Source organism: Toxoplasma gondii, chromosome X, assembly GCF_000006565.2.
Source record: "Toxoplasma gondii ME49 chromosome X, whole genome shotgun sequence".
In the NCBI taxonomy this organism is placed as follows: domain Eukaryota; phylum Apicomplexa; class Conoidasida; order Eucoccidiorida; family Sarcocystidae; genus Toxoplasma; species Toxoplasma gondii.
In genome coordinates, this window is record NC_031478.1 from 3,224,592 (window position 1) to 3,238,442 (window position 13,851).

General features: G+C 52.6%; 1 protein-coding gene across 1 annotated transcript; it reads right to left on the reverse strand.

Annotated features, from left to right (window-relative positions):
* Positions 1-911: 911 nt before the first annotated feature.
* Positions 912-13,570, reverse strand: TGME49_224210 (hypothetical protein; the record flags this gene model as incomplete). Its single annotated transcript, XM_018780038.1, has 15 exons — positions 912-1,030; positions 1,780-2,356; positions 2,934-3,068; positions 3,469-3,697; positions 4,396-4,469; positions 4,669-4,758; positions 5,070-5,396; positions 5,854-6,075; positions 6,364-6,468; positions 6,806-7,132; positions 7,487-8,016; positions 8,552-8,912; positions 10,192-10,490; positions 11,795-12,460; positions 13,561-13,570. 15 exons carry the CDS (start codon positions 13,568-13,570, stop codon positions 912-914), a joined length of 4,071 nt encoding a protein of 1,356 aa, XP_018635932.1.
* Between the last annotated feature and the right edge of the window lie 281 nt (positions 13,571-13,851).

Consider the following 13,851-nt stretch of genomic DNA (forward strand, 5'->3'; position numbering starts at 1 on the left):
CCGCATGTCCTCTGTTGAGGTGAAGACGGAACGCGAATGACAAAAGGGCGCGACACCGGAACGCATGCATTTCGAGTCTTTTTGTCTGAACCATTGTTGTCGCTTCTTCTTCTCTCTTCCAAATGGAAGAAAGGCGACACAACGCGCGCGAGGCTCACACACCGCAAACGAAAGTCCGTACATGCATGCGGGCATCTGTGCATCATCTGTGTCGCCTCCAATGATGAGAGATAGACGACGAAGTTCTTCGCGACAGCTGCACCCCAGGACCTCCTTTGGTCGCCATGTACAAACCACACAACGAGACAAAGTGGAGAAAGGATTCATCCCCGGAGCACCGCCTATAAGCCGCACAGCACTGCCTTGGACTTTCGGAAGAAAAACGCCTTCGAAAAACCTTTCTCCACATACACACCGCAGAAGTTTGTTGCGGAGTGTTGCGAGCTCCGTCTTCTCCTTCTTTTCGTTCTCTCCTTCTTTTCGTTCTCTCCAGACACCAACAGACTCAACAACGCAAGTTGCTCTAGGAGAGACGGCAGAACGGCTGCGGACGTCGTCCTCCGTCGTCGGCGAACGCGGGAGTCGTCCGCCTGCTTTCCGGTGAAGGCACGGGTACACACAACATGCTGATCGACTCCTTACAGAAACCCGAAGACTTCTCCATTATTGGAGACAAGAAACAGAGACAAAGCGAGGGAGAGAAAAAGACACAAACAGAGCAGTCGTCTTACGACTCGTTCTTCGTTTCTTCTCTCGTTGAGATGGTCCTCGGACGTCGCTTTTCTTGCACCTCTCCCGTTCGCTTTCACAAAGAAAAAGACGCAGCCGGCGTCTCATTCCTCCCTCGCGGCTTCCGCTTCGGAAAAACGCGCATGCAATCCCCGCTGATCGGATTCCTCGTTGCTCTTTCCTCAGTTGCATGCATGCATTTCTGCTTCCCTGCTTCGCCGTCCAGATGTCCACGAACCGCTTTCTCCGGAGCTCGCAGGTCCGTCAGTTTCGCGGCTTTTGCCTGAAAAGCTGATTTTCCCTGTGGCAAAAATCACAAAAATTCGCAGGCGTCGGCAGTCTTCTCGAAAGCAAGTCGCAGACAGAGTGCATGTCTGCCCTTCACTTGGCTGTACTCATACTTCCCCCCCAAAATACATGCATATACTCAGATAAATCTATATCTATATCTATATCTATCTATATATATATATGTACACATGCATTCTTGCACAAGATCTCCTTCGCTGTTTTAGCAACCAAGGTCTTCGTCTTCCGTTAGTAAACGGATACGATTCTGATACAAAGGCTGTATCACTTTTTTTTCTAAACCTCGTCATCAAACTTCCCTCTACGTGAAAACATAAACAAACACACACATCCTCAGTGCATTTAGCTATCTATCTGCATATCCATATCCACATATATTTATATTTATATATATATATATATATAGATGTATAGATATAGATATATAGATAGATATATACATAGATATATATATTTATATATATATCTAGATATATATATTTATATATATATATATCCATGTGTTTCTACATGTGGTTCCAGCTCTTTGAATAGTGCTGGTCTTGGTTGTCCGTTTCCGAGTTTGTGTGTATGGTAGGACTGCATTCCGCGAATGTTTGGACCGCAGAAGATTCACAAGTCCTTCGACGTTTGGAGCTGCATGTTTTGTCACGGTCTCCGGGATCTTCGCTGCGGCAGGCAGTCTGTCGAGCTCTGTGCGTTTCAGTTTTTGCAGTGGTGACGACCGCGAAATGCGCTCACCTTCCTCCGAACGTTCGCGCCTGCAGGCTTGCGTGGAGGAGCGGAGGCGAAAGCGAAACGACTCGGAACGAGGCGGAGGTTTCGTCGCATGCACAGGTAGAGGCGGACAGCCAGTTCCGCGTTTGTCCGCGCCTTCGCCTCGAGAGTCTCGGTCTCTCTTCTGTAGCAGCGAAGTCGACGAGAACGAGAGGTCGTCAGCATCGAAGACAACCACATGCGACGACTGTTTCCTGTACGTCGACGGCAGCGGAGACGCGCGCCTCTCCCGCGTCTCCTCTCCTCGACCAGTTCCTTCTCCCTCCGCGAGAGGAGGCGCAGACCGCAGCCGCGAGTTGAGAGGTGACAACGCTCCCGACAGGCTGGACGGAGACACCCGCGCGTCTTGGTCCTGAGACGCGTGCAGGGCGCCTTGGTGCGGCAGCTGCTGGGGAGACTGCTGCGAACTCGAGCAGCGCGAAGACGAAGCTGCACGGAAGAAAGACTTCAGAGAACGAATCGGACGCAGACGACGCGCCGTCGCCGTCGAGGAAAAGAAGTCTCGCGACTGCGCCTGTAGTTTCAAGTCGGCAACTTGCACCTGAAGAACGAAACAGACAGCCAAGGCGCTGCATGCGAACTTGCGAGAAGGCGCTGTCCCTTTCGCCGTTCTCCTTGTCGAGAAGCGAGAAAGACACCAGGCGAAGGCGTCTGTGGCGAGCGTCGACAAAGACGCATCCGCATCATCTCACAGTCTCCACGAACGTCGGCCGCGGCGCTTCACGGAACGACGCGGTTCTTAGAACGAGCACAATGGAGGGAAAGCGAGCAACGTCACTCGTTGACCGACTGCGACCAGATTCCATTGAACGTGAGTCTCAGGAACAAAAGCGGTTTCCCAGAGAGCGGCCGAATGAAGCGCCGGAGGCCTGGCAACGCACAGGCGCCTGCGTCGTGAATCCTTCGCCTGTTCCGTTGCTCGCAGAAAGCTTGACTCTCGCGTGTTCTCTTTTGAAACGCTGTAAACGTCTCGAGAGAAAGGACTGGAAAGGAGAGAAACATGCGTGAGTTTTCCACTCTCGCGTCGGAGGCAGGTTTCCCCGGGAACTCCACATGCGCGGGTCTGCGTCCAGACGGTCCACCTGCCTCAGTGCCTCTGTGTGTGTGTCTGCACTCACCTCAAGATCCGAGACGACGGCCGCGTAGCTGAGAATCGTATCCTTGAGAGACGCCACTTTGTTCTTGCATAAATCGAGATCTTCTGCGCGTTGCTGTTCTGCCAAGGCCAGTTCGATCTTCGTCTTCACGAGGTCCTGAGACGCACGCAAGGAGACACAGGAGCACAGCCAGATCTCCGACCAACGTCGTCACATCGTCTCTGTCACCCTCCTTTCTGCATCCCCGCTTTCGCTCTGGATTCCTTTCCTCTCCTCTCTTCGCTCTCGTCTTGGACGCTGTCGCGTCGCTCTTCTCCAGGGACCTCTACTCCCTTGTTTCCTTTGATTCCTCGTCTCCCTTTTCTTTTCTGCTCGCTCTTCGAAAGCATCTCCTGGTGGATTGTCTCTTCCATCTTCACTGTCTTCCTCTCGTGCCTCGCTCCGCTGCCCCCTTCCCCTTCCACCGCTTGCTCCCTTCTGCCCTGCCTCTCTTGAGGTTTCTCTTTCTTCTTTCGCGAGACTCTCAGGCTTCTGGCTGCCACCCTCGCCCACACACCATTTCGAGTTCTTCAATCAACTGCGCAGTGCGTTTTTCGGCCTCTCTTCGCTCGCGCGCTGCCGCTGCTTCGTCCGCGTTTCCCCCTAGGTTCGCGGACGGGGCGAGGGAAGAGCTGAGAGAGGTCCCCATTTTCTTTTTCGCGAACTGCTCGTTCGCGGCAAAGTCGCGCTCTCCAGGCGACTTCGGACAGTAACTGATCTCGTGCTCCAGTGCCAGCACCTGCATTCTGCAGGTCGAGAAAAATGAAATGAAAGTCGGAAAAAGATGAAGCGTACGCGCCGCGTCCCTCGGCAAACGCAGACGCGTTCTGCAGTCAATCCTCACGAGTCGAATGCGTAGTCGAGACGCCACAGAAAACGCGCGGGGTACAGTGACAGGAGACTCAGAGAACTCAGAGACACACGGCCGGCAGTGATGTTGTTTCTTGTTCAAAGAGACAGGACGCTCTGCTTGGAAAGGATCGCGTTTCGCCTTCCAGACAACAGGTCCACGAAACGTTCGTCTGTCACAGGTTCCATCTCCCCTGGCCTATCTGAACAATCTGAAACGGCGAAAACAAGGTTTCGTGCTTCGAGGAAGAACGGAAAGGAGAACGGTGGCTGCTGCAGACAGCAGTTTTGCAAACGGAAAAAAACGCGGAGAGCAAAGAACACCACGGGAGACGCTACGCACTGCGCCCGATGTTGCCCCGTCGCTTCGCGAGAAAACGGAGGAGAGACAGCAGCAGAGACACAAGAGCGCCAGAGAACGAGAGGCAGAGAACGAAAGAGAGAAAGGAACAGCGACATAGAAAGGGCAAGAAAATGAGGTAGGAAACGGGGGAAGAAGAAAGAGAGAAAGCAAGGAAGGCGGATGGGACTGAAGACGCAAGGGAGAGAACAAAAGAGAAAAACAACTCGGACATGCAAAGAAGGAGGCAGTTACCTGAGAGTCACTTTCTCCTGTTCGACGATATGGATCCGCTCCTGTTGCTGGTCGCGAGTGACACGCAGCTGCTCCTGTTCAAGCACCCCAAGGAAAAGGGAGAGCGAGATGAGAGACGAGAGATGAGAGATGAGAGATGCGAGATGAGAGAGGGAATCGAAGTGGAGACAGAACGAGGAGAGAGAATGCACAGAGAAAGGAGAACACAGAAAAAGGGATGGAAGGAAAGAGAGCTGATCGCAGAAAAGACAGAAACAGGAATCTGAGAGTCACCTGCAGCTGGTGAAGCTGTTGAAGGTGGGCCTGTTCGTCGCGTTCTTTCTGACGGCGAAGTTCGTCTCGCGTCGCTGTCAACTCAGAGACCTGAGAAGAAAGTGAAAATGCAGAAACGTCGACTAGGGATCCAGATTCGACACACGCAAGTGAAGCTGAAACATCTGGAAAGAGATATATTTCGAGTCAGAGACTCCTTTAGACAGACGTTCAGCAGAAGAACGCTCATGAAAGAGAGATCGTCACGTGCATCGGACAGACACCATCCTTTGTGGTCGACTGTTTTTTTCGTCGACGTTTTTGTGGGCCTGAGCCTGCCTCTCTCCCTGTGTTTCTTGTTCCTTGACCGGAGACTGTATCTCGCTGTTGGAGACAAACGCATTTTCGTCTTTTCTTCGTACTTCCTGCTGCAGAGTCAGAAGCTGGTGTCGGAGGGGGTCTTCGTCTGTGTCGCCGAGAGCAGAGCGAAGGTGTGCCAGCTCTCGCTCGGCTTTCTCTCTCGCAGCTGTCTCCTCTCTCAGATGGTCTTGACTTTGACAGAGTTTCTGTTCCGTCTGCTCGCACTGTTGTCGCAGAAGCTCCCGTTGCTCCTCCAGCAGTCGATTCTCCTTCGTCAAAACTCGCACCGTTTCGTCTTTGCTCTCCTCGGTCGTCTGCTGCTCTCGCAGCAAGGCCTGCAGTGCGGCGCGCTCTGCATGTGCCTCCTCTTGCTGGTTCTGCAACGACGCCTGAAGCGACACAGCCGACCGACACAGGGACGAAAAAAGACAAAAGCTTCTTCGAGGGGAGGGCGCCAACATCCGCCAGCACAGGGTCAGTCATGACTCGCAGGCGCAGGAAGGCAAGCGAAAGAAGAAGGTCGTCCGGACGGACGCGCTAGGAGGGACGCGTCTCGTTTTGGACTTTCTTCTGTGTCTGCCAGCAGCCATAACTCCCCGCGCGTCGGCAGACGCTCTCAGACTCGCGCGACTCTCCGTCAGTCTCTGGACATGAGACTTCAGCTAACGTCCTCGCCACAACCTGCCGCCTCGCAGACCGGTTCAACTGTCGCGTCCGGGCTGACACGGTGGATTCGGTGAACTCACGCGAGCGAGTGGTTCAGCAGACAGCCTCGCAGGTTTGTTCTGTGTTGGCGATTCTCAGAGACTTGCGGGTGCTGCTCGGAGAACGCGTTTTCCTCCTCACCTGAAGCGCGTCGATCTTTTCTTGCTGTTGTTTCTGCCGCATGCGATACTGCAGTTCCACCTCTGCATGCGTTTGCTCCGCCTGCTTCATCTGAGCCTTCAGCTGGTTGAGTTCCTCCTGCAGCGTCCCGTAGGCCGTCGGAGATACGGCATTCTTCCCCGTAGTCTCCTTGTCTCCGCGTCCACCCTTCGCCTTCGCGCGCTCTTCCTCGAGTTGCTGCACCTACAAAGGACGGCAGAGATGCTGGAAAACTCGAGCCTCGCAGATTCTCGGTCTCACCACAGCTACCGAAGAGCGAAGCCCAGACAGGCAGAGAGAAGACGGGAGAGAAGAAACCTACGTACGAGGGAGGCAGAACAGGGAGAAGATCCGCAGAGAGGGAGACAAAGAAAAGAAAAGGAAGAGGAAATGAGATGAAAGTAGCAGAAGTGGAAGGAGAAAAGCGAGATCAGAAAGCGAAGAAGCGAAGAAGAATGGCAAGATAGAAAGCCGACACGGGACTTCGCGTACCGTGGTGAGTTGCTGCTCTTGAGCATTCGCGAGAGCAGAGTGCAGCTCCTCGATTTGCGAAAACAGATTCCGGATCTTTTTCTCGTACTCGTCTCTCTCTGCGCTCTGGACGAACATGGAGAGAGTCCGGAAATGCAAAACAACGAATGCAGTGCAAAAACGCGTCCTTCAACCCCAAGTCCTAAAATCTTCACGCCACACTACCGAAAATTCCTTCGCTCTCTTTCTCTCGGTCTCGATCTCGTTCTCCCCTTTCGGTCGCCTCTGTTTCTGTCTTCGCCTCTCGTCGGGAGAAGCCGCAGAGAGTGCCACTGCGGTGTCGGGACATCCGCCTTGGCTTTTCGAGGGTCCCCCCGGCCATGCTCTGCCAGTGCGCGTCTGGCAAAAGTCGCGCGGTCCGCGCTGAACCTCGGCGTTCTTCCTTTCCCCTCGCCGGCCTCACCTCCTTCGCCTCGAGGGCCTGTTGCGCCTTGACGAGAAGTCGCTGGTGTTCTTCGTTCCGCCGTTCGAGGTCGGAGACGCGCTGCAGCAACTGCAGTACTTTGCTTTCCTCGGCAGTCGCCTGTTCCTTGCATGCAGCTGCGGCGACTCCGTCCTTCCTCAGGCGTCGCGAAAGCAGGGAAGAAAGCGTTTTGCTTTGGCCTCCGACATTCGGCTTCTCTGCCTCGGTTCGCTGCTCCTGCGCCGGCGACGCCGCCACGGGCAAAGAGCTACCTCTCGTGGAGACCTCCGACGCCGGCGACGGAACTGGAGAGCGCGTCGGGAGGAACTGAGGCAGCGAGAAAGAGAGACAGACGCGAAACGCGTCACACGAACTTGTGGGGTGTTTTTGACGTCCTCTGAACGCGTTCGCTCGCCTGTTCAGGAATCGACGCGCGGGAGAAGGCGTCTCTGTGTGACGCGGCTTCTGCAGCACTCCGCTCTGCCGCGGCATGGCGCGACTGCGCGGTTGGGTTTATCGCGTAAACGTACAGTGAAAGAGACGAGACGGAGAACATCGAGCGAACCGTCGAAAGGCATTCTGGTGAAGATGTCGAAAACCGGCGACAAAGACACTAAATAGAGTCAAACGCGAGGACATGAACAGCCTTCTCCGCGCGCGCCCTACCTCTGAGAGACTCACTTCTCGCGCTCGGTCCTCTCCCATGTTCTGCGCTGCTATCGATCGCTCTCGCGCCTTCAGCATCTCGGTAACCGACGCTGCCCCCAGAGGGCGGCTCGGAGTGCCATCGCTCTTCCCTTCTGTCTCCTTGTTCTTCTCGACTTTCGCCTCTGCATCCTTCTTCTCTCCGTCCTCTTCCCCCTTCTGTTCTTTCCTCTGCTGTGCTCTGCCTCGGTCTCCCTCCTCTCGCTGACTCTCCGGCCCTCGCTTAGCGAAGATATTTCTCAGCTGCTCCTGGGGAGAGAGACCTCGCGTCGCTGCGTCCGCGTCGCTGACCGACAGCGACAGCGTCCGTCGGCCTTCAGAGGCGCCTGTCTCGGTCTGGTGCGCTGGCAAGGAGACACCTGTCTCCTTCCCCAGGGGGGGGTGAACGGGCGCCGGGGAGACGCGCAGCAGCGAAGCGACAGAACTCGACACAGGCTGCTTGAAAAAGGTCTCTTCGCTTGCCAGCGATACAAGTCCCGAGTGCAGAGACACCGCGTCGTCGTCCTCTGGAAAGCAAAGCGCACAGACAGTTCAGTGAGCGACAGAGACAAGGAAACCGAGGGAGAGAAGCCGAGAGAGAGAGACGAGGAGACAGAGCAAAACATGGCGGAATGGAGGAAGCCTCAGAGCGAAAGAGAGGGCAGTGCATAGGAAGAGAGCACGACAGCCAAGCAGAGGTAAGATGGAGAGAAAGAGAGACAAAGAAACAGGTAGCATTTCGGGACCGTGGCAAGAAGAGGAGATCTTTTCTTCGTTTTTCTTCACCTGTCTCTCCTCTCCCCGCTGTTTGCGCAACTTCTGCAGATTCTTCTCTTTCTCCCCTATCCCTTCCTTTTATGTGTGTGTCTTCGCCCCTCTCGCTACATCGAGAGCCTCTCCTCCGTTCTCTCCTCGCCTCGCCCACCTCTTCGTTCCACGCCTCTTTTTCCACCTCTTTTTCCACGTCTTTTTCCACCTCTCTTCCGTTCCTCGGGCGTCTGCCTTTCCTCGACTTCCTTCCCCCGGCTCCGCCGTTCTCCTCGCCTTTCGTCGCTCGCTCACCTCCGTCGACCGCCGATCCGAGAAGCGTCCAGGAGACGAGGAAGGTGATCGAGGCCTGGGCGTCTTCGCATCTGTCCAGGGGGAGCGTGACGCGTTGAGGCGCGTCTGCAGCGTCGCCTTCTCGGCCGTTGACGAATTGCGCAAGGTCCAGTCTGCACTCGCCCAGAACGTTGCTGCCTACGACCAACTTGGCAGATTCAGCAGACGCCGGCTTGGAGGCTCCGCGGCGAAAGAGAGAAGTCCCGGAAGCCTCCGGAGGGTGAGCGTCCGGGGGCGACGCCAGAGCCGAGGCCCCCAGCTGCGACCGCGAAGACGCAAAGGAACGAAAGGACCGTCGCCCACTCTCCTGGACTTCCACCAGCTGAAGCGCGACGAGAGAAACGCCGGACAAGCAGCAAAAAACAACGCAGAAATGGAACAAACGCAGCGAAGGAGGACTCAACGCTTGCAGAAGACATAGAGCGCCATCACCGGAAAGAGCAGACGTGGACGGAGGAGGGATCACGACAGGAAAAGAACGAAGACAGAGAAGCCAGAGAAGAAAACGTCTCCGCGAATACACAGCGAGACACTGCTCCTACTCACAGTGTCTAAACGCGCACATAAATAAATGTACGTATACATCTGAATACACGTCAATCCAATGTATATGCATATATCTAAATATATCTAAATATAAATAAATATATATATGTATATATATATAATATTTATATATGTTCATATATACATATATACAAGTCTATATATATATATATATGGATGAGTGTGTGTCTCAAGCTGAGGGGAGAGGAAAGCAGCTTTGTGTGAGGAAGGACGAGCGTTTTGAGCTTCAAATGACAACTGAAGAGACGCGGCGCGAAGAGCAAAGGAGACAGAGCACTGGTGCATTTGAGCGAGACAAGCGGTTTGGACTGTGTGGAGACAAAGAAGAATCCAGTGCCATCAGCTTCTCTCTCACACCCACACTGTGAACCTTGCACTTGTTTGATCTGTTTTCTCTTGTCTTCTACATGCCACACACAGCAGAGAAAAAGGAAAAGAACGGGAGAACAAGCGCTCTTCGAGAGGATGCCCTGCTGCTCACCTCAACGCCCTTGTCTAGCGAATACCACACCCCTGTTTCTCTCTTTCTCTCTCTCGTCACTTCTCTCTGTCTCCCTCTCTGTCTTCTTTTCTGTGTATGTCCCTCTCTTGCTCTGCCACCCTTTCCCTCTGTCCCTGACTCTCCATTCCCTCCTCTCCCTTCTCTTTATATCTCTCTCCTTCTGTATAGATCCCTCAAAAGCTCTATCTATCTATCTATCTTTCGTTGTATATATATATATATATACATACATACATGTCTTTCTCGCTATATCTATGTTCCCCTCAATCAACCTGCATATCTACCTGGTTATCTGTTCCTCTCTCTATATATATAAATATATATATATATATATATGTATAAATATGTATATGAATAAATACATATATATATGCGTACATCTCCCTACTTTTGTCTCACTATCATCTGGTTATCCCCCTTTGCGTAGAGGCGTCTTCTTCTCCATCCTTCTGTCTGTCTGTTTCTCCTCAGAACCGTCTGGCTACCCCTGTTCCGAGAGCGCCCTGTTTCCCCGTTCGTCCGGTCCTTGTACCTGAAGCTTCGATTCCTTGGGGAGGTAGACGCAAGCTGCGGAGGCCTCTGTGTCGTCTCTGCCGCTCGTCTCTGCGTTCGCAGCTTGTGGGGGGACTCCTGCCTCTGAAGCCACAGAGCTGTGGCGCCGCAGAGAGAATTTCTTCAGCTTCGAGGGAGCCTCTTTCTCTCCGCCCCTCTCGCCGTCTCCCTTGCTGCGAAACAAGGTCGCAATCAACACCAGCTCTTGCGAGGAGAAACGAACGGTGTTTGCGCCTCGAGAGAGCACCACGACCTCCCGGCCGCGGCAGCGCTTCGGACCTAATCAAGAAAACGAGAAACAGAAGAAAGCCGCGACGACTGAGGGAAACCGAAAGGTGAGAAGAAAACGGAGATGCAGAAGAAGAGAGAGAAGAAAAAAGGAGCGGTGAAGCTGAAAGAGAACAGAACGAAGAGGTACAGCAGACGAGAGAGAAGGAAACGGAGATGCAGAAGAAGAGAGAGAAGAAAAAAGGAGAGGTGAAGCAGAGAGAGAACAGAACGAAGAGGTACAGCAGACGAGAGAGAAGGAAACGGAGATGCAGGAGATGAGAGAGAAGACAGTGGCAGAGAAAAGGGATCGAGGTAGACACACGCAGAAAGAAGATTAGAGTCTAGAAAACGAAGGCTATTTCCAGAAAAGCCAGGAAAAAAAGGAGACACAGTGGCGAAGCAGAAGGGTGTGAGAGAGCTGGCGCACCCTGGCACAGAGGAAGGCTTCTCAGTACTCGCTGTCCTCCGCACGCATCCGCGGCCGGAAGAAGAACAAGCACAGACGAAAAGGCAAATGTACACGGTTCCCATACATATTCGCGTACCTATATACATGCATATTCGCATACCTACATACATACATATTCGCATACCTACATACATGCATATTCGCATACCTACATACATACATACATACTCGCATACCTACATACATACACATTCGCATACCTACCTACCTACCTACCTACATACATACATATTCGCATCCACACACACATGCATATTTGCATACCTACATACATACACATTCGCATACCTACATACATACACATTCGCATACCTACATACATACACATTCGCATACCTACATACATACATATTCGCATACTTACACACATGCATATTTGCATACCTACATACATGGATATTCGCATACCTACATACATACATATTCGCATACCTACATACATACATACATATTCGCATACCTACATTCATGCATATTTGCATACCTACATACCTACATACATGCATATTTGCAAACCTACATACATACATATTTGCAAACCTACATACATACATATTTGCATACCTACCTACATGCATATTTTCATAGATATAGAGATAGACAGATAGATGGGGGTAAAGCAGACATGGATACAAATAGATCGAGAGAGGCATGCATACATCACATAGATGGATTGAGAGAGGTTGCTATTTCTGTTCGGACGCGTATTGGTCGAGTTACAAGATTATGCATCTAAGGACGTTGTTGAGCGTTTGGAAGATGTGCGTATGGACTTTTTGAGAGGAGTGAAGACTGAAGAAGAGTTCTTTTCAAGGAATACATTCCGTTCTTGTCAGCTGCGAACCTCGGAGCCATTCGACAGTCGCGAAGGTTTTCTCGGCCTTTGTGTTGATGTGGACGGACTCGACGTGGAGAGAGAAACGGTATTTCTCGCTCCCCTGTCCTATGTGCTTCAGTCCTCGAAGAACGCGAGACATTTCGGAGGAACGCGCGAAGAGGGTCGAGCGAAAGAGGACAGCCAGCCAGAAAGCAGCGAAGAGGAAGAGGACCGCGGAAGGAATCAAGGAAGAGAAGAAATCCGAGAAAGGCCAAACACACCGCGGCGAGGCGAAGAGAAGGAGTTCCGGGGAGAGAAGAGAAAACGGAGAGAAGAAAGGCGCGAGGAAGCGAAGACGAAAGCGAATCTGCTTCTCGCGCGTTCGTGAACAGAAAGAGAGATCAGAGTTCACAGCGACAGATAGCGCTGGTCCGCCAGCAGCCGCAAAGGAGAATGCAAAGCAGCCGGCGACGGCGAGGAAGCAGTGACCTCGCAGGCTTGGTCTTTCGCGGTGCAGGGAGAACTTCTTTCTGTTTTTCAGCGAACGTGAGGGCCGTCTGGGCGCCTCTTGGGCGACGCAGAAAGGAAAGGTATCAGGAGACAGCAAGTCTTTCTTTTCTCGGCATTTGAAGCGTCGGAACCTACGCAGAGAGGAGCGCCAGTCGTCCGTCGGCGTCTCCGCGGAACGAGCAGCTGCAAACAAGGAAACATGCAGCAGGACGAGAGAAAAGGAGAGAACGGTGGAAACGGGAGACAGAGAGGAGACAGGCCAGGAGACAAAAGAAAGCAGAGAAACGACACACTCTTCAGCGCGAGCTTGGCCGCGCGCGCGCGCTCGCAAAGCCGCCATTTTTCTCGCGGTGACAGGCGGACCTCCGCTGCGAGGGATTTTTCCGGTGGCGTCGCCTTCGTTGGTTTCGCCTTCTTCGAAGAAAAACTGACGCCCTGCAGAGTCTCTCGTCGGCGAGTTCGAAGGATTCGACGCTCCTCCAACACCGGCGAACGGGATGTGTGTGTGTGTGTGTGTGTGTGTGACGCGTGGAAGCCGACAGAACAGCGAAAAAAAAAGCTCAACGCGTGGAGGAACATTGCTGTAGAAGTATGTCAGTATGTCTTCAGCCGACGCGGACCACTAGCGCGTCTCCGGTGCGCAGCAGACGTTTCCAAAGTTCCGTTTGCCTTCGCGGGGGGACGCCGCCGCCTTTCCGCGTACTTTTCTGACGAAGAAAACGTCGACGGCGTTCCGCGTCTTGCCCCCGCGCAGACAAACCACACAGAGCAGCAGATGATTTTTTCGCGGGACTGCGAGTCGCCAGACTCTAGCTTCGCGTCTTTCTGCCTCCACCGCTCCGATGAGAGTCCTCGCAAGGGAGGAACTGAATTCCTTCGCGAATGCGAATCCCCCCCAAAACGCAGACGCACATCCACAAAAACACTGTTCTCCACGACTCAATTCTCTTTGCATTGGGTTAGGCGCAAGCACACAGATCTCCACAGTTTTACCAACACAGGTTTACATACAGGTATGTACGCATCTGTCTTCATATATATACATATACACATATATGCATGATTATACATATATTTCATACATACGTATACATGCACATATATTGATTAATATGTATACGTGCACCTATATACGTGCATATAAATAGATATATATATATATATATATATATATATTCATATATATACAGAGAGAGGCAGGCGTGTGTATTGACCTGCACACATTTTTACGCATTAATTCCTGGGTCTCGATATGTTTCAGTCTTGCATATACCGATTTATACTTTTGCGCATAGGTAAAGAAAGGAGATGTCGTGAAGATCCTTGATGCGTCAACGTTCGGAACTCCTCACAGGGGATGTGTGAGAGAGAGGCGTCTCTGAGGGCTTGCAAGACGCAGCGGAAAACAAAGCACCGGCGAGTCACAAAGGAAAGGGAGCGGGAGGGTAAAAAGGAAGAAATTCAGTGGAAAAAGGAAAAACAGACACTTGGAAAATTCAGAGAAAGTGAAACGACCACCCTTCCTGGGATGAGATCGGCAAAAGCATCGAAATCTCGCCTTCGCTGTTTTGATG